The 24,483-nt window shown below is 40.9% G+C and overlaps 3 protein-coding genes across 3 annotated transcripts; all 3 read right to left on the minus strand.

Annotated features, from left to right (window-relative positions):
* Positions 1-149: 149 nt before the first annotated feature.
* Positions 150-10,005, minus strand: LOC148342196 (uncharacterized). Its single transcript, XM_088288090.1, has 3 exons — positions 9,956-10,005; positions 9,830-9,912; positions 150-1,636 (listed from the first exon to the last, which is right to left on the minus strand). The coding sequence occupies exons 1-3, from the start codon at positions 10,003-10,005 to the stop codon at positions 150-152; spliced, it is 1,620 nt and encodes a 539-aa protein (XP_088144216.1).
* Positions 8,912-14,973, minus strand: LOC148342197 (uncharacterized). Its single transcript, XM_088287590.1, has 2 exons — positions 14,837-14,973; positions 8,912-13,094 (listed from the first exon to the last, which is right to left on the minus strand). The coding sequence occupies exons 1-2, from the start codon at positions 14,958-14,960 to the stop codon at positions 12,283-12,285; spliced, it is 936 nt and encodes a 311-aa protein (XP_088143716.1). The 5' UTR covers positions 14,961-14,973; the 3' UTR covers positions 8,912-12,282.
* A 4,318-nt stretch (positions 14,974-19,291) lies between these two features.
* LOC148342198 (uncharacterized) lies at positions 19,292-24,052 on the minus strand. The gene is made up of 2 exons (XM_088288091.1): positions 24,043-24,052; positions 19,292-20,757 (listed from the first exon to the last, which is right to left on the minus strand). The coding sequence occupies exons 1-2, from the start codon at positions 24,050-24,052 to the stop codon at positions 19,382-19,384; spliced, it is 1,386 nt and encodes a 461-aa protein (XP_088144217.1). The 3' UTR covers positions 19,292-19,381.
* Between the last annotated feature and the right edge of the window lie 431 nt (positions 24,053-24,483).

Below are 24,483 nucleotides of genomic sequence, written 5' to 3' on the forward strand. Positions count from 1 at the left end.
TTTGCAAAATTCAATTTCATCATATTTTATTGAAAATCACATTTACATCTTACCACAAAGAGTCGGGTCTTTAATTTTTTTTTTCTTTTTTTAATCTTTAAGGATCGCTGCAATTCTCGCCAGCACAATCGTGTCTCTCAGCTCCCTTTTTAGTGACAATTTTTTTTAGAACGAACGCTGCAACTGAATGGCTTGTCTCCACTGTGTGTTCTTGTGTGGCTTTGTAAATACGACTTTCGAGAGAACCTCTTGGCACAAACTGAGCAGGAAAAAGTTTTTTCTCCACTGTGTGTTCTTGTGTGGCGTCGTAAATGCCCCTTTTGAGAGAAACTCTTGGCACAAACTGAGCAGGAAAAAGGTTTTTCACCACTGTGTGTTCTTGTGTGTTCTGTTAAATATGTCTTTTTTGAGAAGCATTTTCCACAAACTGAGCAGGAAAAAGGTTTTTCTCCAGTGTGTGATCTTTTGTGGATTGTTAAATGCGACTTATGCAGGAAGCTTTTGCCACAAACCGAGCAAGAAAAAGGTTTTTCACCACTGTGTGTTCTTGTGTGCCTTGTTAAAATAGACTTGTCAGAGAAACTTTTGCCACAAACCGAGCATGAAAAAGGTTTTTCTCCACTGTGCTTTCTTGAGTGATATGTTAAACCTGCCTTTTGAGAGAAGCATTTTCCACAAACAGAGCAAGAAAAAGGTTTTTCACCACTGTGTGTTCTTGTGTGGCTTGTTAAATTAGACTTGTCAGAGTAACTCTTGCCACAAACTGAGCATGAAAAAGGTTTTTCTCCACTGTGCTTTCTTGTGTGATATGTTAAACCTGCCTTTTGAGAGAAGCATTTTCCACAAACAGAGCAGGAAAAAGATTTTTCACCACTGTGTGTTCTTGAGTGAATTATTAATTGAGACCTTCGAGAGAAACTCTTGCCACAAACTGAGCAGGAAAAAGGTTTTTCTCCACTGTGTGTTCTTGTATGTTGTGTTAAATTTGCCTTTCGATAGAAACTCTTGCCACAAACTGAGCAGGAAAAAGGTTTTTCTCCACTGTGTGTTCTTGTATGTTGTGTTAAATTTGCCTTTCGAGAGAAGCATTTTCCACAAACTGAGCAGGAAAAAGGTTTTTCTCCACTGTGCGTTCTTGTGTGCCTTACTAAATTTGCCTTTCGAGAGAAGCATTTTCCACAAACTGAGCAGGAAAAAGATGTTTCTCCACTATGTGTTCTTGTGTGGATTGTTAAATGAAACTTTCGAGAGAAGCTTTTGCCACAAACCGAGCAAGAAAATGTTTTTTCTCCACTGTGTGTTCTCGTGTGCGGTTTTAAAGACGGCTTTGAAGTGAATGAGTCAGTGTGACATACCCTTTCACCTTTAGCTTGCCCATTATCATCATCATTAGTGTCACCATCGTCATGAGCGTCTAATGTGTCCTCATTATGTGCTTGTGATGGCCCCCAGTGGTCTTCATCACCTTCTGTTGTCACGTGATGACTTGAGCTGCTGCTTGGAGGCTCCGCCCCTCTGTTGTCCTCACTCTCATCCTTGTTTTCATTTTCAGTCTTTATATGGACAACGTTCAGTGGTGACTTGTTGATCTCCTCCTCTTCCTCCTCCTTTTTGATGTGAGTCAAGTCTGGCTCCTCTTTCACAGAACGGATATCGTTTTCACTGACGTCTGTCGGACACAAAAAGACAAATTTGGTTTGGTCAAGTCAAACCTTGTGCGTCGACTTTGTCTTATATTGTTTCTACCGTACTACCTTGACTGGTGCCTGCCGCACACGGAACAATGCGTGCGACCCCGACTTGGACCAAACCATGGGGGCATTTCAATAAATTACGTCCTACGATGTAAACCTCCCGTTAGCAGCACAACAACAGTGATAAACGAGCATTTAAAACGGAAGCACGTTGCGGCCGATGCCCTATTTCATTCCTGACATCGTCCCAGACGTTTCTGGAAGCGAGCTGAAGTCAGCACACACAGGCTATTGTGTGCGTCTGATGGAACACCTGTTGTGGGACCCTAACTTATTAATGGGGGGCCACTGGGGGCCATCGCAACCTAATGTCATTGATAAAATAGGAATCCTTCAAGCGAAATACGTTTTCAAGTATTTCTTTTTGCATTTATAGATAGTTTCATCGTGGGTACTTTTTGCTTTCATGATAACCTGCATCCCTAAAAGAATTAAAGGGGCCCTGGAATCAGAGTCGCTATTTATTGCATGAGTAACGTTTGTTTTTTTACCCAAAATGACATTTATCCTGCTAGTACGTTCTGACATTACCCTTTTTATTTTTATAAAATTTCTGTTTCTAAATAAATTTTAAAACAAGATTACGTTTGAAGAGTAAAAGTTCTTACACATAAGCATTAAGCAAAAACACTTTCACTCTGACTTTCGTGTTGACATATTTGAATAATGACTGTATATATTAAAGTTATCCAATATGTATTCAAATTCGACTAAGATACACCAAAATATTATGAGTTCACTGAATTATTTTGTAACCGCAATGATGTATAACAGCCAGAGGGTGTCAGTAATGAGTAACAAAGTAACAAGACCTCCCACTGATACATCATCATTGTCATTTGGATAAATTACCAGGAACTATGAGTTGTGGGGGAGATGCAAACCACCTGGGCTAGAGGAACTTTATTACCAGGAACGAAATGTTCCTGGACTTGTAGGTAGAAAAGGGGGTTGTGACGTTCTCCCTTTTTAAGCCCATAGTAAGCCAAAGATGCAGATGCATTCCTTGCAGCATGCGCTTGTTCACTGATGAGATCCGTGCAACCCTGGATGGATGCATTCAATGTATTTTAAATGTTTGGATGGGGTGAAACTATGCACATGTGCACAAAACAGTGCAGAGCCACCGGAGGTTCATTGACAGAGCCAGTAAAAATTTCATAAATAAGACCAATACGTACTTGATTTATTCAAAAAAACTTAATCCTTTGTGCTTTATCCACTAAAATTCATCAACCGCCATTGATCTTTTTGCCGCAGTGTGCACAGTTTTTAGAGTCAGGTTGACTCATTCCATAAGGAATTGCTTGAACAAGATATGTCAGAGTTTTTGTCAAAAACGAGACAAGCCAAGATTGTCTTTGTCACTTGCGAGGAGCAGTCCGCCAGGTTGTACCGGCATTAACTCTGTCAAATGGGGGAGGCTCAGATATAGCAAAAACAAATTGGAGAAGCTGTGGAGCAGAGCACAACATCAGTCAGACCCCGGGTCCACAACCCCCTCTGGCAGAGACGCAAACAGAGCTTTCGCTTCAGAGTGACCCATTCACTGTCTACCATAGTGTCGAGAAATTCGGAAAATGTTCCATAACAGAGGAATTCGTAATGGGTGCTGAAACACCACACCCTGCTAGTGACATGGAGTATTCTACATCTGAAATTAACTCTGCCAACCGACTTCACCAATGGGCCGAAATCTTTAGTATGATGATGCGCACCGATAGTTTATGTGATTTGTGGCTCAGCGAACATGGACAATTCATACCGTTTCCTATGCTCTGGGGCAAGGCACACATGCGAGGCAGCACCGGTAGACATCACAAATACATAATCCTAATGCAAGATGCACTTCTGACCCTCGAAATTGGGTGAATGCATCCTGACTAACCAAATCATCAGAACTGAGTGTTCAATGCAAAGGACCAATTGGTGGTTTGAAGGGGTGGAGGCGGCTACACTACGCAGACCAGAGCAGGAACAGGATGTACCACCCGCGGGAGGATGGAGACCCTGGTCTCAGAGCTGCCCAGTCGACTGGAACGGAGGACAACATATGCTTCCCCGCCGGATGTTCACAATTCAGTCCCTTCTGGAAATTCAGTCCCACTCGAATTCCAGTGTTTGTTTCACAGGTGCGGGTTCGGTCCAGGGCAGTGACTCGGCCAATCTCAAGAGTCCCACAAACGTGACAGTGTTGTTGCTCATTGGGATATGCAGAAGGAACTTGCAAAGCGTAGAATATCTTGTTCCACCATCAAAAACTGTTGTCCATCAATCGTCACCGGAATGCCAAGACCTGTCGGTCCCTGAATGCTGAGGCTCCGCGGGCACCCCTATCGTGGAATGGGGTCCCAATCGGGTTGAGGCGTCAAGTGTGCGTTTGGAAGCCATCGAAGCGTTGTCGGAGGAGGGGGTAGCGATGGCGCCCTGGTGCTAGTGGACCTCTTTGTGACCGGCATGGCGCTGGACCACAGGATGGTACATTTCTGGAAGTGGCTCGGTTTGGACCGCTCATCACCCAGTGACCCCACAGCAAAAGCACGTCCCACTCACAACCCATGTCTATAACCACCCCTACTTCTGTTACGTGACCTTGTTAACCGGCAGGTGCGGACAACAAGCCTGCTGTGGCACTGCGCCACCAGAACCTGGCCCAGGAGCAGCGGAAACGGAAAGAGCAGACGCAATGGGAGCTGCATGCGTCGGCTGCTGGATTAACTGCTTCCCCCGGTTGTCATGACCCGTGCCGGTCACGCCTGTTTTGTTGTCGTTTTCGTCACCTCCCTGCCATGTGCACTTTTGTTTATGTTTCTCAGCTGAGCAGGGGCGTCTCCTCCTCCGACCGACTCCGCCCGCGTCATCACGAGCGGGAGACCAGCCCACCGGCGCCGCACCTGACATCCATCCACTGACTAATTACACACACTATTTAAGCCACCTACACTGACTGCCCGGCGTCGGATAATTTTCCTGCACTGCTCACGTTCATGACCCTGGTATCGATTGTTCTCTTGTTCATGCATTTTTGCTCTTGCGATCTCTTTGTGTTCCACATTTTGTAAGCTATTGCCCTGTCTCTTTTTGTTCCTCGTTTTCTCCAATTGGTTTTCCCTCTTGCCCTTTTGGCAAGCTATTTATGTTGATCGTTTTTCCTTTTCCTTGCCTGTGCAAGCGCTTTTCGTTCCGTCGTTTATCTCCTTCCTGGTGTGAGCTTTTCTCCGCCAGAGCTTTGTGTTTTCTCCTGATTTATCGACGGATGTAATGCTAAGATAGATATATTTGCCTTAATTGATGATTGGACTTCCACTATTGTGAATCAATAAACACTCTTTGTTAAACTGATTTTCCTGTGTCCGCGTTTGGAGAGTCCTGCCACCTTCTTCCCAGCGTTTCGCTGGCAAGACCCTGACAGAATTATCCGACCAGAACACAAGTAATCACAGGGTACGTATCTGAACAGCTCTCCACACAACGGTACGCCTCGATCCTTACTGTGTTCCATGCCACAAAGTGCCCAATACGATACGTGGAAGCGCGCTTCTCTTCATTATTTCTATTTCCAGCTAATAATTTTCCCGCTAAAATTTACACCCTGGCCGGGGTCTGTGCTCAAACTGAGCTTATTCACAACTATGTTGTTGATAGCTATAATTTTACACTTCTTAGTTCTCATCTCTTTAACCACTAGACCTTTCTTTTCTTTACCTTCTGCACATTTCTCCCGCGCTAGTCCCCATTTACATAGTTCCTATCATTATTTTTTTTCATTTATTTATTTATTTTTTTATACATTTCCGTATGTTCTTTCACAGTGCGGTTACTTTGACATCTTTTAATGTCTTAATCAATCATTATAGAGGCCTCTTGTTAAAACAATAATTGAAACTAACACAGGGACATTTTCCATGACCAATCAGCCAGCAGACCCACGCACAAGCTCTCTTTAACGACCCCAAAAGCCCCGACCGCTTGGACACAGGCGCACAACACCCATTGTGAGTAAAAGCATCTCACCTAAAGTTCAGCCGGCCGGCTGTTGAACGCCTGCGCCCCAGCACCCTGAGACCCTCAATGGAGCAAAATGCCAAAAATGAGGTATATTTTGTTGTTGATGTGTGGGTCTGGCTCAGCTTCCCTCCAGACAGGTCGCCGAGCATGGCAGAATTGGTGATGGAAAAAAATTCTCTGACACAGCCATTTTGGTTATTTTTGTCACGTGCTGATGTCAAAAGAAGTCTCCCCAAAAAGCAAAAAGGGAAAGGTGTCCCCTCTCTCCGGCCTTCCCTTCTTATCGGGATTGGCCACACCTGACATGAATATTGAAGGATTGTATTATGATTGCTGGCATTATTTTAAACACTTACGGGACAGAAGGTCAATTATTTAATTGAGCAGCTTCATATTTATTGAATATGTTCAACATTGATTAAACAAAAAGCATTTATCAAATGAAAGTAGAAGTGCAGTGCATAGATGAGATTGACTGGGATTGTAGTCATGGTGTTTACTGATGCATTCATATGCTAAATTTATATGACTAAGTTTAAATGTAAGACCTCAAAATTGCACACATAGTATTTTCATGACCCACACTCTCATTCAGAACAAACAGATTCAGTCTGCTCAGGTCAAACTGATGACAAACCAGATAGCACTTCATGGACAAATACAATAAAACACATTCTCCACATAGGCCATAGAAGATACAAACATATCAAGTTGGGCAGGGGAGGACGTCACAGGGACGCGATCAAGAACACCCAAAACATAATCTGATCTGGGAAAAAATACACCACACAATCTGTACACTGACGAGATTACAGGGGAATGTGAGCAGGAGAGACGGAGAGACTGCCGCCTGCCTGAGAAGGTCAGCCTTGGACGTGGAAGGAGCAAGGATGACCGATTCAACCTACATGACCCTTGACATAGAAAACCTCCTATAAAATCTGAGGCTGGGCTGAGATCAGAGCGCCATTTTTCGATTGTACTCGTCTGAGTAGTTTCTCGTCAGATTAAGAAAAAGCCGCTCAGATACTATTTCCTGAACTCCAGAAATCGAAGAAACTAAAATATCGCAACCCTAATCAGCTGTTGTTGAGTCTTTATTTGACCCTATTCTTCTTGAGTACAAAAACGAACAGGCATTGGAGTAATTTGGCTTTGAAGATTCATTTACTAAATGTTTCTCATTTTCTCGGTGGCTCAACTCCAACAGTGGACAAACTTAATTTGTTTCACACCATTTAAAAACCGGAATATGTAAAATGTTAAATAATCAGTTCAAATTTTAAACTGGGAAAAAAACATGGAGTTCACCCCCCACTATTGTTTTTTCTTTGGCATTTATTTTCTGCACTGATTTCATTTGGCATAAACAAATGTTCAGCCAACTGGCAAATAAAAGGCAACATTTAAAAATATAACGGCAATAACCTTGAACACATTTCCCCAAACAACTTAATGTTGGGATGCATATTTCTAACGATAGAAAGTCGTTCTTTACAAAGCAAATGAGAGTAAAACGTGTACAAACCTGCTTTGTGTGGCACAACACGAGGCTGGTTGCAAACTTCGCCCAGCAGTTGAAGATGTTGCTCGTTCTCTTCTTTTATTCCACAAAGTTCTTCTTTGCACTTGGATGTCGTTCTAGCACACATTTTCAAATGATAATTCCAAAAAATCCGCACTTGGTCTTTGCTTGGCGATAACTCGTGTGCTTCTCTTTGTTCGACGAGATGAAAGAAAGTCCCACTGAAAGGATTTCCTGTTCCTCACGAAAGCGGAAGATCAGGACACACCCCGCTGTGATATGATTGGCTGCTGGCTGTGTGGAGCACTGTCACCAACTCACCGACAGATGTCGCCATTTGCGATGCAAATCATTGTTATCTTCTAAACATAGAGAAAAACCTAAGATGCACATGAACAAACATTTTAGTTCCCAAATATGAACTTGAGACATGTATTGAATTTTACTTTTGTTGCTGGTGTGGCGGACATTAGGACCATGCCTCTCACCCAGCAGGCATCCCGTTTGGGGGCGTCTTCATGTGAATGTTTGTTGGCGCGAATTTGTGATTGTGCGTTATTCTGTTGTTGGCAGTCTTGGAATAAAGACGTGTTCACAGTCAGTCGTGTGTGCTCATTTCAACTGCCACACTGGTTTTGTTTTCACATCTGACACCATGTTGTTGGTTGGACAGTATTCCAAATGTATTTCTCTATTATTAACAGTTGACATGATAAAGTGAAACTTTATATCAACATATTTGCCTTTTTACAGGGTTTTTCGCCAGCGACGTGGTTGCGAATTTTAAATTAAAATACATCACAGTTTTATTCTCTAAATGTTAGAGTCTTAAAAAATGATTTCAGTGTTTATAACTTAACTTAAATATTTCATTATTCGTTTCAGTATTCATTAAACTACGGTGATTCATTATTTATTTCAAGATTCATTGAACTGTTTTAGTAATAATTTAGTATTCAATGTTTAATCGTGACATTATTTACTTTTTCAATATTTGTGTCACTACTTTGTTCAATTTTAATATTATGGACAATTATTTTGCAAGTAAGGTTTTTGTTATTTATTGTGGCCACCTGCTTTTGAAGGAAGTGCCTTTCGCTTCTTGTACTCGAGGATTCTTTGTGAAGCCAAAACAACACGACCTTGACTGATAAGTAGGCTCAACGCAGAAAAAGTATCTTTTTGTTTTAAGATTACGCAGTTCCTGTCAAATAAATCTTCTTCTTCCTGTGTGCGTCAGTATCTTCCCACGCACTTTTCTCACTGAGATCACTCTGCAGACTGACTCAAAAGACAATTATCCCTTACTGCTGAAAATTCCACAACAATCTGGGGTCAGACGTGGGCTAGCTGAATATCCGCCGGTGAAATTCTCGGACGCTGGCAGGTGACCTCCAGGGTTTAATTAAGACAGCAGCAGCAACGAACAGCGTGATGCGAATCATCTCGTCCGTGGTGACAAATAAACGCTGACTCCAGTCGCCATCAAGTTGCCAACTCCTGACATACTAAAGCCATTGAGAGAAACTGAGACTACTTGCGTTTCTCTGTCTGGTTCTTTTTATCGTTCAACTTCTAGTTCAGTTTTTCACCTTTTCACACAGCGTAATGAAGGCCAGTTGAGCAAGTGGAACAAGTGATTTTATTGATGATTGTGGAAGATACCGATTTCATAAGCACCGTTTCTTCTCACACCTTTTCCATTAGGTACGATTTAAAAGACAACTGAAAAGCATAACGTTAACAAATGTTGTTCCAGGCAAAGGCAATTAATTTCATTTAAATGTTTGATGTAAACACAAAAAAAAATCATCACTCAGACACGTTGGTTCTTCTGGCACTGATCACATTGGCTTAGTGTCAATAAAAGAGCTTTGCAAAATTCAATACATCAGATTTTCTAAATCACATTTACATCTTACCACGAAGAGTCAGTTCCTTCAGGTTTTTTTTTTTTGTCTTTTTAAGCTTCAAGGATCGCTGCTATTCTCGTAGGGCTGGGCAATAAAACGAAAATTTACCGTCATCGAAATTTAATAAATTTAATTCGGTGTTAAAAAAAAAAAAGAAGTCCTTTCTGTCTGCAGCTATGTTCATGCCCCTGTAAGACGGCTTGAGCGGCTGTAGTCACGTGACTCCACCCAGCTGAACAAGAAAGAAAACTGACGACGTGGTCGTAGCTGTCGATTCAAATCCAGAAGCAGCTGACACAGCTGAAGACGACGTAATGTTCGTTGAAATTGTTCCTGACTCGCTTGTCCGGAAAAGAAATTCCGACATCTGTCGTTAAGAAATGTTTTGGGTTCCAAAAAGACGATGTTTGAGCAAAAGAACACAAACTACAAAGTGTGTCGTAAGCACCTGAAACACATACCTGTCAACTTATACGGTTTCCCCGTATTTTATACGTTTTTTTTGACAATTTCTAATCACATACGGCGTATAACGACTTTTATACGGGAAACCACAAAAAAGTTAAACAAAAAAAAATCCCAATGACGTTTCAGTCCAGACCGATATCGACTCGCCATTCGGATCCAACCGGTATCGACTGACGCTTTTCGGATAAAAAATGTCTCGTCTCGTCTCGTCTCGCTGGTCCCTGACGACGATTGGCGCAGCGAACTAGCGAAAGTTATGCTCAGCCGCGCGTTTATTTTTTCGATACGTTTCCCCCTCATCCGACAGCTCTACCAAGTGCTCCTGTGCCTGCCTCATAGCAATGCTGACAGTGAGCGAGTGTTCAGCAACGTCAGAAAGATTCACACCGAATATAGAAAGACAATGGGCACTGACACTCTTACAGCTCTACTCCAGGTGAAGTTAAACTGTGATGACCTATGCTTCAAAGTTAAACCATCTCGGGAGCAGATTATGTCAGCAAAATCATGCACATCGGAATATAATAAAAAACATTAAACGTTAACACTGACTATGAAAATAAAGGTGAAATTGTTTATTTGAATACATGCTGGGCCTGGAAGTACAATGCAAGAATGTTATGCATACTGCCTTTGTTATTTTCCATTACATTGTCTTTCTTGCTAAATACTTAATAGTGATAATAAAATATAATTAAAAAACGCCGCGATTGTGTTTATAAGGTTTTTTATCCATTTATAAGGGGAACTACACTGGTTCATAAGGGGAGTCACTGTCCGAGGTTGACAGGTATGGAAACAGCGCGTCCAACCTTTTCTTTTTCACCACCCACAACACAACCATGCTGTTGACTTGGAGCTTGTGCTAAAAGTTCAAAGTGAGAAGCAAGGTTGGACCAGTGACAACAGCCCATAACGGAGGCGACACCATACGAGAGAACGTCTAAGAGGTGGACGCGATAGCCTAGTACGGTGTTTTTCAACCACTGTGCCGCGGCACACCAGTGTGCCGTGAGATATTGTCAGGTGTGCCGTGGGAAATTATTCCATTTGTGTACCTGTGCGGTCTAGCGCCTGCAGAGTTGAGTAGTAAAATGTAGTACTCTTCCAAACCAGTAGGTGGCGGCAGCAGCAGCAGGTAGTGAATTGCCTTGTGCTTGGAGACAAGCGAGAAGTGGATAGCAGAATAAAAAAAGTGGATAACAGAACGACGGCGAAAGTAATGGATATGTTTTTGAAGAGAAAAAAATGATGACTCTGAACTGGACCCTGGACAAAACCCAGACCTAGATGAAGGCCCTAGTATGAGTGGAGGTTAAAAAAAAAAAAAAGCAAAGATGACCTGCAAAGTTTCTGCCGTGAGGCAATACAGCGAAAGCTATCTTTCATCTGGATTTACTTTTACCGGAGATGCAACGACACCGACTCCGTTGTGCTTGGTATGTGGTGAAAAGCTCTCCAACGGCGCTCTGGTCCCAAGCACGCTTAAACGCCATCTCCAAACGAAACGCCCTTTACTTCAAAACAAAAATGTGCCGTATTTTGTTCGCCTGAGTGAACACACGGAGAAACAAGCAACTTTCATGAGAAAAACCGCAAAGGTAAGCGAGAGAGCCCTTAAAGGTAGCTACCACGTCGCTGAACTTGTGGCTAAATCAAAAAAAAGTCTCACTCGTGGCAGAGGAATTAATACTTTGATTCCTGCCAATATATCAGCTCTGTGTTCATCCAAACAGGCACAGGTTTCACACTGAGTATAAATGTGAAAGATTTTACGATACTTTATTCTTTGTTTATTTGATTCATATTCAAGACTTTTAATAGGTCATTTTTCAATGTTAAAAAAACACTTTTTTTCACATTTTCAGCTGGTAGTGTGCCGCGGGATTTTTTCAATGAAAAAAATGTGCCTTGGCTCAAAAAAGGTTGAAAAACACTGGCCTAGCACATTGCTAAAGATGTAGCTCCTCGAGCTACAGTGGAGCGCACAAGATTTAAACGCCTCATAAAAGTAGTCGACAAGAGGTACGAAAATATTTGTTGCAAACCGTACTTCCCGATATGGACAACATCGGGACGGGAGCGGAGACATGTCAAGCGTTTTGCATCCACATCCGACTTGTGGTTGAGACGCGACATGGACCCCTGTTTGAGCCCGACCATGCATGACATTAACGACCAGTGGCAACTGCGCACCAGAGTACTCGAGACGGCGCATGTTCCTGATGAAGTACACTTGTTTATTTGGCATTGGCATTTCATTGACATTTTTTTTCATTTTATTTAGCATTTTGTTGACAGGCGACTAGCGCCTTTGCACATGGCATTACAGCATCTTGGCACAATCTATTTGCAGAGAAGATTTTGCGAGAAGTACCCTTTTTCTCCTGTTCTTTGTGACATTGTTCAAGTCATGCAAAGTAAGATTTTTGGAAGGCTTCTACACATGATTTTTGTACTTTTATTTTCCATTGAAAGTAATGTGTACCACTTGGTCAATCAAGAAAACAGTTATGCATTTCCTGCATTTATTTTGATTTTGGTCCACGGGCGGAAATTTATCGTGATTCATCGTTATCGAGGTAAAATTGCTCATTTTATTGCGATATTGATTTTAGGTCATATTGCCCAGCCCTATATTCTCTCCATCACAATCGTGTCTCTCAGCATTTCGTTTAGTGGCAAATTTTTTAGCACAAACGCTGCAACTGAATGGCTTATCTCCACTGTGTGTTTTTGTGTGGCTTGTTAACGTTGACTTGACAGAGAAGCATTTTCCACAAACTGAGCAGGAAAAAGGTTTTTCTCCACTGTGAGTTCTTGTGTGTCTTGTTAAATGTGACTTATGGGAGAAGATTTTACCACAAAATGAGCAAGAAAGAGGTTCTTCAGTGTGTGTTCTTGCATGCTCTGTTAATCGGAACTTTAGAGAAAAGCTTTTGCCACAAACTGAGCAGGAAAAAGGTTTTTCTCCACTGTGCATTCTTGTGTGGATTGTTAAATCAAACTTTCGAGAGGAGCATTTCCCACAAACTGAACAAGAAAAAGGTTTTTCACCACTGTGTGTTTCTCTGTGCCCTTTTAAAGACAGCTTTGAAGTGAATGAGTCAGTGTGACATGCCCTTTTACTTTTAGCTTGCCCATTATCATCATCGTCGTCATGAGCGTCTGATAATGTGTCCTCATGATGTGCTTGTGATGGCCCCCAGTGGTCTTCATCACCTTCTGTTGCCACGTGACGACTTGAACTGCTGCTTGTAGGCTCCGCCCCTCTGTTGTCCTCACTCTCATCCTTGTTTTCATCTTCAGTCTTTATAGGGACAAAGTTCAGTGGTGACTTGTTGATCTCCTCCTCCTCCTCCTCCTTTTTGATGTGAGTCCAGTCTGGCTCCTCTTTCACAGAACGGAGATTGTTTTCACAGACGTCTGTATGACACAAAAAGACAAATACACATTTGGTTTGGTCAAGTCAAATCTCAGGGGGCGACTTCGACTTATATTGTTTTTACCGTGCTACCTTGACTTGTGCCTGCCGCACACGGAGCAATGCGTGCGACCCCAACTTGGACCGGACCATCGGGGACATTTCACAAAATTACGTCCTACGATGTAAGCCTCCCGTTAGCCGCACAACAGTGATAAACGAGCATTTAAAAAGGAAGCACGTTGCGGCTGATGCCCGATTTAATTCCTGAATTAGTCACAGACGTTTCTGGAAGCGAGCTGAAGTTAGCACACACAGGCTATTGTGTGCGTCTGATGGAACGCCTGTTGTGGGACCCGAACATCTTGATGGGGGCCATCGCAACAAAATGACATCGATAAAATAGGAATCCTTCAAGTGAAATATGTTTACAATTATTTCATTTTGCATTTAGAGATAGTTTCATCGTGGGTACTTTTTGCTTCCATTATAATCTGGATCCCTAAAAGAATTAAAGGGGCCCAGGAATCAGAGTGGCTATTTATTGCATGATTTACGTTTGTTTTTTGTTTTTTTTACCCAAAATGACATTTATCCTGCTCGTACATTCCGACATTCCCCTTTTTCCTTTTTTTAAAATAAAATTTCTGTTTCTAAATCAAATTTAAAACAAAATTATGTTTGAAGAGACAAAATCCCTACACATAAGCATTAAGCAATAACACTTTCACTCTGACTTACATGTTGACATATTTGAATAATGACTGTTTATATTAAAGTTATCCAATACATATTCAAATTAGACTAAGATACACCATAATATTATAAGAGTTCCCTGAATTATTTTGTAACTGCAATGATGCTTAACAGCCATAAGGTGTCAGTAATGAGTAACAAAGTAACACAAGACCTCCCACTTTGACAGTGCAAGCTGCATAAGAGCAGAACATCACATGGACAAAATTAGACATCATCATTGTCATTTGCATAAATTATCAAGAACTATGAGTTGCGGGGGAGATGCAAACCACCTGGGCCACAGGAACTTTATGACCAGGAACTAAATGTTCCTGGCCTTGTTGGTAGAAAAGGGGGTTGTGGCGTACTCCCTTTTTAAGCCCATAGTAAGCCAAAGATGCAGATGCATTCCTTGCAGCATGCGCTTGTTCACTGATGAGATCCGTGCAACCCTGGATGGATGCATTAAATGTATTTTAAATGTTTGGATGAGGTGAATCTACGCACATGTGCACAAAACTTGAATTACACCCGACGAAGCCAGTACAAAGTTAATAAATAAATAAATAAAACCAATACGTACTTGATTAAAAAAAAAAAAACTTAATATTTTGTGTTTTATCCACTAAAATTGATCATCCGCCATTGATGTTTTCGCCGCAGTGTGCACATTTTTTAGAGTCGAGCAGAATTCCTTCCGTCAGGACTTGCTTGAACAAGATATAAAACCCAGAAAATGTAAAATGTTAAACGAGTTCAAATTTTATACTGGGAAAAACATGGAGTTCACCCCCCACTATTGGTTATTCTTTGGCATTTATTTTCTGCACTGATTTCGTTTGGCATAAACAAATGTTCAGCAAACCGACAAGTAAAAGGCAACATTTAAAAATAAAATGGCAATAACCGTGAACGATTTCCCCAAACAACTTAATGTTGTGATGCATATTTCTAACGATAGAAAGTCGTTCTATACAAAGCAAATGAGAGTAAGACGTGTACAAACCTGCTTTGTGTGGCACAACACGAAGCTGCTTGCAACCTTCGCCCAGCAGTTGAAGATGTTGCTCGTTCTCTTCTTTTATTCCACAAAGTTCCTCTTCGTACTTGGGTGTCGTTTTTGCACACATTTTCAAATGATAATTCCAAAAAATCCACACTTGATCTCTGCTTGGCGATGAGTCATGTGCCTCTTTTCGTTAGCGGCTAGCTAGCTAACAAGCTAAGCTAACTACGCCGAAAAGCATCAACGCGCGAAGATGAGGTTATCGGGACACAAAGACTTAATGAATTATGTCGTAGTCCTTTAGAGTAGCACTGGACATCCGATGAGAAAATTACAGTCAGTTCCACACTAAATCAGAAGAATTTTGCGGTGGCTGTTTTTATTTCGGTGTAGACGGGTCGGTGGATGTGGTCGAGGTCCTTCGGAAGCTGCGCGCTTGCTAATGACGTCATGCTTTAAGCACGTATTTTTCAAATATATTTCTTTGCCTCTGTGTTTGTTTTTACACCTGGCTGTTCGGTTTTAATATATATTTTATATAATATTTTGATTCAGTTGATAAAAAAATCTTACAAAATAACTAAATTAACGCCACATTGGCGAGTCTGCTCTTACGTCACATCCTGCCTTTGCCCCGAGAAGCCGCCGCTGCTCCAGCAGTTGGACGTTTACGTTTCTCCGACCGAACTTGCAACAATGCTGTGGTTCACTCGGGTTGCAAGATTGTATGAATATAATGTCTGCATATACTCGCAGTTGCTCTCAATTATTTCACGCCCGCCCCTCCCAAGAAGAAAAAGATTCGCGCCCCCCACCACCATTTTTTTCTGTCTTTGTATATTGATGTTAGATTGTCAATAAAATATCTCTGAACTAACCTAAATTGATAACAAATATAATTTTGAGAACTATTATAGTGATGATCTAGAAACTCAGTACTCTGTTGTGCAAATATTGATGAGATGACAAATATTTGTCATGTCATTATCCACACGGCTTAACCTGAACAGGGTCGCGGGAGGGTGCTGGAGCCTATCCCAGCTGACTTCGGGCGAAAGGCACACTACACCCTGAACTGGTCCCCAGCCAGTCACAGGGCAGACATAGACAGCGTCACTGAGAGGGAACTGAACCCACGTTGCCTGCACACTACTCAGGCGAGTGTACCACTCCACCATCAGTGACATGATAAATATTTACGAATACGTGAAAAAAAATTTTTTTATTAACATAAACAAACATTTCTGATTTTGTTAACACATCTGCCACCATGTTGTCGGTTGGGCATTATTTCTTACCGATTATCCTGGAAAGCAGGGGTGGGCAAACCACGGTCTGGGGGCCACATGCAGCCTGTTAAATGTTTTAATCCGGCCTGCCGAACTTTAAAAAAATTAAATGAATAAACCTTGTTCATGTTTTATTTTCTGAATACTGTGGTTGTTCAAAGACATATACTGTTTTAATGCTTTTTTTCCACTTTCATTTAAAATTAAATGTATTTTTTTTTCTCAGATGACGTGAGGGTACCAAAACACTTTATCCATCTGCTCCTGGTCCGGCCCGTCTGTCAAATTTTAGAACCCATTGTGGCCCGCCAATCAAAATGTTTTCCCATCCCTGCTGTAAAGGATCACGGGAGCCTATCCCAGCTGTCTATGGGCGAAGGGCGCACAACTCCCTGAACTGGTCGCCAGCCAGGAACAAGGCAGACATAGACACTGTCACTGAGTGAGAACCGAACCCATGCTGCCCGCACACAAATCAGGCGATTGTACCACTACACCATCAGTGACGATCCCAAATCGATTTTCCCATTATTAACAGTTGATGTGAGAAAGTGATACTTTGTCAAGTTTGCACCTTTGCCTTTTTACAGGCTTTTTCGACAGTGCTATGGTGCCTTGATTGTCCGAAAAAACAATAGGTTGCTCTTTATTTTTTGCATGTGATGTTTTCTTTCTCACAAGGGGACATTTCACATGGATTGAGCTGTTAAGTCACTAAAAAAGTAAAAGAAAAACAATAATGAAGATTCTTTAAGAATATGCAAGAAAGAAATCTTTCAGATCAAAATTTCACATTGTGGTTTGACAAATGTTGATACATTATATTTTCCATGAGGTGTTTGTTGTTTATTCATTTAATTGTATACTCACTTCAACATTTAAGTTTTTTTTTCTTTCACGTTTTTTTACCTCTTTCAGTATTTAAATCGATTTTCATGTAATTATTTTAGCTTGCTTCTGTATTACTCCAATATGTATTGAAAAATTTCAAAATGTAAAAATTCTATTAATATTTTTAAATACTTTTTATTTCAATCTTGAATATTTGTCAATTTAAATATGTGTGGAATTATTTTAATTATTTATTGAATTAATTCATACTTAAAATTTCATTTATTATTTTTTATCTTTCAAAATTTGGACCCTTCAATTTGTCCAATATTTAGTAAATAATTCTATTTTTATTATGAATTTAATTAACTCTGTATCCATCCATCCATTATCTATACCGCTTCTCCTCACTCGGGTCGCGGGGGGTGCTGGAGCCTTTCCCAGCTATTTTCGGGCAGTAGGCGGGGGACACCCTGAACTGGTTGCCAGCCAATTGCAGGGCACACAGACACGAACAACCATCCGCGCTCACACCTAGGAGCAATTTAGAGTGTTCAATCGGCCTACCATGCATGTTTTTGGAATGTGGGAGGAAACCGGAGTACCCGGAGGAAACCCACGCAAGCACGAGGAGAACATGCAAACTCCACACAGGATGGCCGGAGCCGGGATCGAACCCACGCCCGATGATGTCTCTCACTGTGAGGCCATCGTGCTAACCAGTCGGTCTGTATATGGTTGCGAATTTTAAATTTGTCACTATTTTATTGAAATGTTAGAGTGTTAAAAATTATTTCAGTGTTTATTTAATTACTTAAATATTTCATTATTGCTTTCAGTATTCATTAAACTACGGCAATTCACCTTTCCAATTCAGACAGCCGCAGCAACGAACTGCGTGATGGGGATCATCTCCGTGGTGACAAATAAACGTTGACTCCAGTCGCCATCAGATTGCCAACTCCTGACATTCCAAAACCTTTGAGAGAAACTGAGCCGATTTCCGTTTCTCTTTCTGGTTCTTTTTCTAGTTCAACTTCTAGTTCAGTTTTTTACCTTTTCACACAGCATAATGAAAGCCAGTTGAGCAAGTGGAACAAGTGATTTTATTGATGACTGTGGAAGGCACCGATTTCATAAGCACAGTTTCTTCTCACACCTTTTCCATTAGGTACAATTAAAAAGACAACTGAAAAGCATAACGCAAACAAATGTTGTTCCACACAAAGGCCATTAATTTTATTTTCATGTTTGATGTAAACACAAAAAAAATCATCATCACTCAGACACAATGGTTCTTCTGGCACAGATCACATTGGCTTAATGTCAATAAAAAAAGCTTTTCAAAATTCAATATCTCATATTTTATTCAAAATCAAAATTTACATTGTAGGATTGTATTACGATTACTGGCATTATTTTGAACACATACGGGACAGTATGTCGATAATTAAAGTTAGCAGGAGCATATTTACTGAATATGTATCCAATGAAACTAGAAGCACGGGTCACAAGAATGACTGGGATTGTAGTCATGATGTTTTCTGATTTATTATATTATTCTCATATGCTAAATTTAGAGTACTTTGTTGAAATGTGTGAACTTTATTGAAATTCTCAGTAGTGAAAATAGATTTGCGCACATAGCATTTCCATGACTTGCATTCACAGCACTTCATGGTCTAATACGACGCTCATTCTCCACATTGGCTGTAGAGATGCAAACATACCAAATTGGGCACTGGAGGACTCACACAGACGCTATCGCAAAAACACATTCCGAAAGACAGAACAACTGGAGATCGGAGCACACGCACATACACACTTGCACATACACGTATACCTGCACACACATGCACTCCGACAAGATTCCAGAGGAATTCCAGCGAGGCGAGCGACGGAGAGACTGCCCGCCAGGGAAGGCCAGCCTTGGCGTGCCAGTCTTCGGAACCAGACGGGAATCAACTTATCCAGACGATGACTAACCTGGGGAGGACCTTCCCTTGGACGTGGACCCGTGCCGTGGGAGCGAGCGAGGACGACCGATTCAACCTACATTACCCTTGACATAAAAAACTCCTATAAAAACTGAAGCTGGGATGAAAGATGGCGCGCATTTTTCGACTGTGCTCGCCCGAGTGCAGTTTTCTCGTGAGATTAAGAAAAAGCCCCCCAGATATCTGTCTTTGTACTATTTCCTGAACTCCAGAAATTGAAGAAAATAAATATCGGAACTCTAATCAGTTGTTGAGTCTTTATTTGACCCTTTTCTTCTTGAGTACAAAAAAACGAACACGCATTGGAGTAAGTTTGGCTTTTAAAGGTTGATTTACGAAACTACTTCTCATTTCCATGGTGACTGAACTCCAACATCATCTTTCCACAAAGAGTCAGTTCCTTCAGTATTTTTGTCTTTTTTTAAGCTTCAAGGATCGCTGCTATTGTCACCAGCACAATTGTGTCTCTCAGCTTGCTGTTTAGTGGCGAATTTTTTAGCACAAACGCTGCAACTGAATGGCTTGTCTCCACTGTGTGTTCTTGTGTGGCTTGTTAAATTCGCCTTTTGAGAGAAACATTTTCCACAAACTAAGCATGAAAAAGATTTTTCACCACTGTGTGTTCTCATGTGCCTTACCAAATGAGACTTTTGAGAGAAACCTTTTCCGCAAACTGAACAGGAAAAGGGGTTTTCACCACTGTGTGTTCTTGTGTGGATTGTTAAACTTGAATTTTGAGAGAAGCTTTTTCCACAAATTGAGCAGGAAAAAGGTTTTTCTCCACTATGTATTCTTGTGTGACTTGTTAAATTTGCCTTTTGAGAGAAACTCTTGCCGCAAACTGAGCAAGAAAAAGTTTTTTCTCCACCGTGTGTTCTTGTATGTCTTTGTAAATGTGACTTTCGAGAGAAACTCTTGGCACAAACTGAGCAGGCAAAAGGTTTTTCCACACTGTGTGTTCTTCGATGTTGTGTTAAAGTTGACTTAACAGAGAAGCTTTTGCCACAAACCGAGCAGGAAAAAGGTTTTTCTCCAGTGTGTGTTCTTGTGTGGCTTCGTAAATTTGACTTTACAGAAAAGCTTTTGCCACAAACTGAGCAGGAAAAAGGTTTTTCTCCACTGTGTGTTCTTCTATGTTTTGTTAAAGTTGACCTATCAGAGAAGCTTCTGCCACAAACTGAGCAGGAAAAAGGTTTTTCACCACTGTGTGTTGTTGTGTGTTTTGTTAAACTTATCTTATGAGAGAAACTCTTGCCACAAACTGAGCAAGAAAAAGGTTTTTCACCACTGTGTGTTCTTGTGTGTTCTGTTAAATATGTCTTTTCCGAGAAGCATTTTCCACAAACTGAGCAGGAAAATGTTTTTTCTCCAGTGTGTGTTCTTGTGTGTCTTGTTAACGTTGCATTTTGAGAGCTTTTACCATGAACTGAGCAAGAAAAAGGGTTTTTACCACTGTGTGTTTTTTTGTGCCCTTTTAAACACAAAGTTAATGAGTCAGTGTGACGTGCCCTTTCACCTTTAGCTTGCCCATTATCATCATCATGATGAGCATCTGATAATGTGTCCTCATTTTGTGCTTGTGATGGCCCCCAGTGGTCTTCATCACCTTCTGTTGTCACGTGATGACTTGAACTGCTACTTGGAGGCTCCGCCCCTCTCTTGTCCTCACTCTCATCCTTGTTTTCATCTTCACTCTTTGTAGGGACAACGTCCACTGGTGACTTGTTAATCTCCTCCTCCTCCTTCTTGATGTGAGTCAAGTTTGGCTCCTCTTTCACAGAACGGAGATCGTTTGCACTGACGTCTGGAGGACACAAAAAGACAAATTTGGTTTGGTCAAGTCAAACCTCATGCGGCGACTTTGTCTTATATTGTTTCTAGTACATTCCAACATTCCCCTTTTTAATTTTTTTTATAAAATTTCTGTTTCTAAATAAATTTGAAAACAAAATTACGTGTGAAGAGTTAAAATCCCTGCACATAAATTAAGCAACAACACTTTCACTCTGACATATATGAATAAGGTGTATTTTAAAGTTATCCAATATGTATTAAAATTAGACTAAGATACACCATAATATTATTAGAGTTCACTGAATTATTTTGTAACTGCAATGATGCTTAACAGCCATAGGGTGTCAGTAATGAGTAACAAAGTAACACAAGACCTCCCTCTGATACATCATAATTGCCATTTGCATAAATTATCAAGAACTTTGAGTTGCGGGGGAGATGCAAACCACCTGGGCCACAGGAACTTTATGACCAGGAACTAAATGTTCCTGGACTTGTTGGTGGAAAAGGGGGTTGTGACGTTCTCCCCTTTTAAGCCCATAGTAAGCCAAAGATGCAGATGCATTCCTTGCAGCATGCGCTTGTTCACTGATGAGATCCGTGCAACCCTGGATGGATGCATTAAATGTATTTTAAATGTTTGAATGAGGTGAAACTACGCACACGTGCACAAAACTGTGCAGGACCACCCGAGGTTCATTGGCCGAGCCAGTAAAAATTTCATAAATAAATAAGACCAATTCATACTTGATTTTTTCAAAAACTTAATCCATTGTGTTATAGCCACTAAAATTCATCAACGCCATTGATCTTTTTGCCACAGTGTGCACAGTTTTTAGAGTCAGGTTCAATCATTCCATAAGGAATTGCTTGAACAAGATATGTCAGAGTTTTTGTCAAAAACGAGACAAGCCTTGATAAATGAATCACCCAGCCAAGATTGTCTTTGTCACTTGCAAGGAGCAGTCCGCCAAAGAGAAAAGCGTTCCCGCTCCTGTGCGGCGTTTTATTGAAGCACAGCAAAGCAAATTGTAAATGCAAACTCATAAAGAATGGAAAAACATGAACACTTTGACATTGTCATATGTCAAATGTTAAATAATCAGTTAACATTTTATACTGAAAAAAAACATGGAGTTTACCCCCCCACTAATGGTTTTTCTTTGGCATTTATTTCCTGCACTGATTTAATTTGGCATCAACAAATGTTCAGCAGACCGGCAAGTTAAAAGCAAAAAATAAAACGGCAATAACCTTGAACGCATTTCCCCAAATAACTTAATGTTGTGATGCATATTTTTAACGATAGAAAGTCGTTGTTTACAAAGCAAATGAGCGTAAGACGTGTACAAACCTGCTTTGTGTAGCACAACACGAGGTTGCTTGCAACCTTCGCCCAGCAGTTGAAGATTTTGCTCGTTCTCTTCTTTTATTCCACAAAGTTCCTCTTTGTACTTGGGTGTCGTTCTTGCACACATTTTCAAATGATAATTCCAAAAAATCCACACTTGATCTCTGCTTGGCGATGAGTCATGTGCCTCTTTTTGTTAGCGGCTAGCTAGCTAACAAGCTAAGCTAACTACGCCGAAAAGCATCAACGCGCGAAGATGAGGTTATCGGGACACAAAGACTTAATGAATTATGTCGACGTCCTTTAGATGAGCACTGGACATCCTGTAAAAAAAATTACAGTCAGTTCTACACTAAATCAGAAGAATTTAGCGGTGGACTGTTTTTGTTCCGGTGTGGACGGGTCGGTGGATGTGGTCGAGGTCCTTCGGAAGCTGCGCGCTTGCTAATGACGTCATGCTTCAGACACGTATTTTTCAAATATATTTCTTTGCCTCTGTTTCTGTTTTTACACCTTGCTGTTCTATTTTAATATATATTTTATATAATATTTGAATTCGGTTGATAAAAAAAAAAAAAATTAACGCCACATTGGCGATTCAGCTCTTACGTCACTTCCGCCTTTGTCCGGAGAATCCGCTGCTGCAACTGCAGTGGGAGTTTACGTTTCTCCGACCGAACTTGCAACAATGCTGTGGTTCACTCGTAGGCTTCGAAGTTAACTTTAAAAACTGCTAGCCCATAGGGCAAGTGCCACTAAAATTTGCCTTGCCCGAGTGGCCAAATTACTTGCCCAACTTGGGCAAGTGACAATTTTTTTTCTCTTGCCCAAAGATTAAATTACCTTGCCCTGAGTGACTTTTTGGATGACAAAGTGTCTGATTACAAATTGCATGAATTTTTTACAACAGAATTACAATTACACAGTCTTGTTTTCATAGCATAAACAGAACACAGTCACTGACACTATGTCAGGTCACATCATGGAGCTAATGAATTAACAGCCAATAATCAAATATTACTCCCTTCCTTACTCGCAACTGAATTGTCTACTTAAAAATATTCGAGCTACTTTAGTCATGTCAGAATCCGAAATGTTCGGATTTGAACGAACTTGTCGCCACTTGTAAACATGCGCAGAAGGTAAGAAAACTTCCGACTGTCAATTTTCGGAAGAAATATCGTAGGTTTTTGTTGTGTTTTTCAAACTTCAAATGAAGATGCAACTCCAGTGAGTTCCAATACTGCGGGGCATGCGGCGCTATGCCGAACCAACACACCAAAAAGTCGTAACTGGCGACCGTTCTAAAATCTGAAATATATTCTTTCTTTTTTTAAAACACAATGGCCGAAGGAGGGAAAAGTGTGATTTTTTATTGCAGATACACTTGCAAGGACATTTTCAAGTCGGACCTTTCAAGAGAAGCTATATCGTCCAACACTCACTCAGTGGTGCGTAAGTGTGTTTCTGGATATTATTTGTCCAGCCGTGGTGTCATCAATGATGGTATTTTGATGGGGATTTATTCAAGTAGAACAAAGTAGGAATTCCCCGAAGGCACAGGTGTGAAATGCACTGAAGTAACTTAAAAAGTAAAAGTAAAAAAAAAAAAAATTACGACTGTTTAAGAATGTGCAAGAAAGAAAAATGTTGACAAATGTTGCAAATAATGATATTTTCCAGGAGGTATTTATTTCTTTGTTGTTTATTCATTCAATTCTATACTTATTTCAATATTTGAGTATTATTTTTCTTTCAATATGTAGTATATTTTGTCTTTGAAGTGTGGGTCCTTGCTGCCTTCCGGACAGGCAGCCGAGCAAGGCTGGATTGGTGATGGAAAAGAACTGGTTCAAAAAAGATTTTATTCTCGTCACATGCTGATGTCAAAAGAAGTCTCCCCAAAAACGTGTGCGTGTGCGCTCCGCACACGTGCGAGCCCACTCTCAGACATTACCTTCTTACAGGGAATGCCCAAATAGGACATGAATATCTAATTTTCCTTTGTTACATATGCATTCCCATCACGCTAATCTTTGGGATTTCCCTCCAAAAGTCCCCCAGAGGGGGAGCAGATGCGTCTCCCCGTTGATACGACCAGTCTACTCGTGACCACCTTAAATTACTCTCATACCCTGGAAGGTCACTGACCTGGCGAGAGAATTGCCCCCACCATTAACAATGCTCAGGCCTATTTTCTCTCAGGGCAGTATCTGGTTACATCGGAACTTCAGAACCAAGACTGGTCACTTCTGTGAGCTCCAGTCCCTTCATAGTTTCAGAAAGAGAATTACTTCCCATATCTAAATTAGGCCATTTAAAAATACACAACTTTTTTTTTATTTATTTCAATGTATATTTAAGCTTGCTTATGTAATAATAGAA

Source organism: Idiotropiscis lumnitzeri, chromosome 2, assembly GCF_059441095.1.
Source record: "Idiotropiscis lumnitzeri isolate Australia: NSW breed Sydney's pygmy pipehorse chromosome 2, RoL_Ilum_1.0, whole genome shotgun sequence".
Taxonomy (NCBI): Eukaryota; Metazoa; Chordata; class Actinopteri; order Syngnathiformes; family Syngnathidae; genus Idiotropiscis; species Idiotropiscis lumnitzeri.

Bases quoted from the DNA above. Each gene is read 5' to 3' on its own strand.
- LOC148342197 (XM_088287590.1), bottom strand. From the start codon at position 14,960: ATGTGTGCAAAAACGACACCCAAGTACGAAGAGGAACTTTGTGGAATA. The intron at 13,095-14,836 runs GTTTGTACACGT...TGTGTCATACAG, and splicing joins TGTTGTGCCACACAAAGCAG to ACGTCTGTGAAAACAATCTC.
- LOC148342196 (XM_088288090.1), bottom strand. From the start codon at position 10,005: ATGAGGCAGGCACAGGAGCACTTGGTAGAGCTGTCGGATGAGGGGGAA. The intron at 9,913-9,955 runs GTATCGAAAAAA...AACTTTCGCTAG, and splicing joins CTGTCGGATGAGGGGGAAAC to TTCGCTGCGCCAATCGTCGT. The intron at 1,637-9,829 runs GTTGGATCCGAA...GTTCTGTGAAAG, and splicing joins AAAAGCGTCAGTCGATACCG to AGGAGCCAGACTTGACTCAC.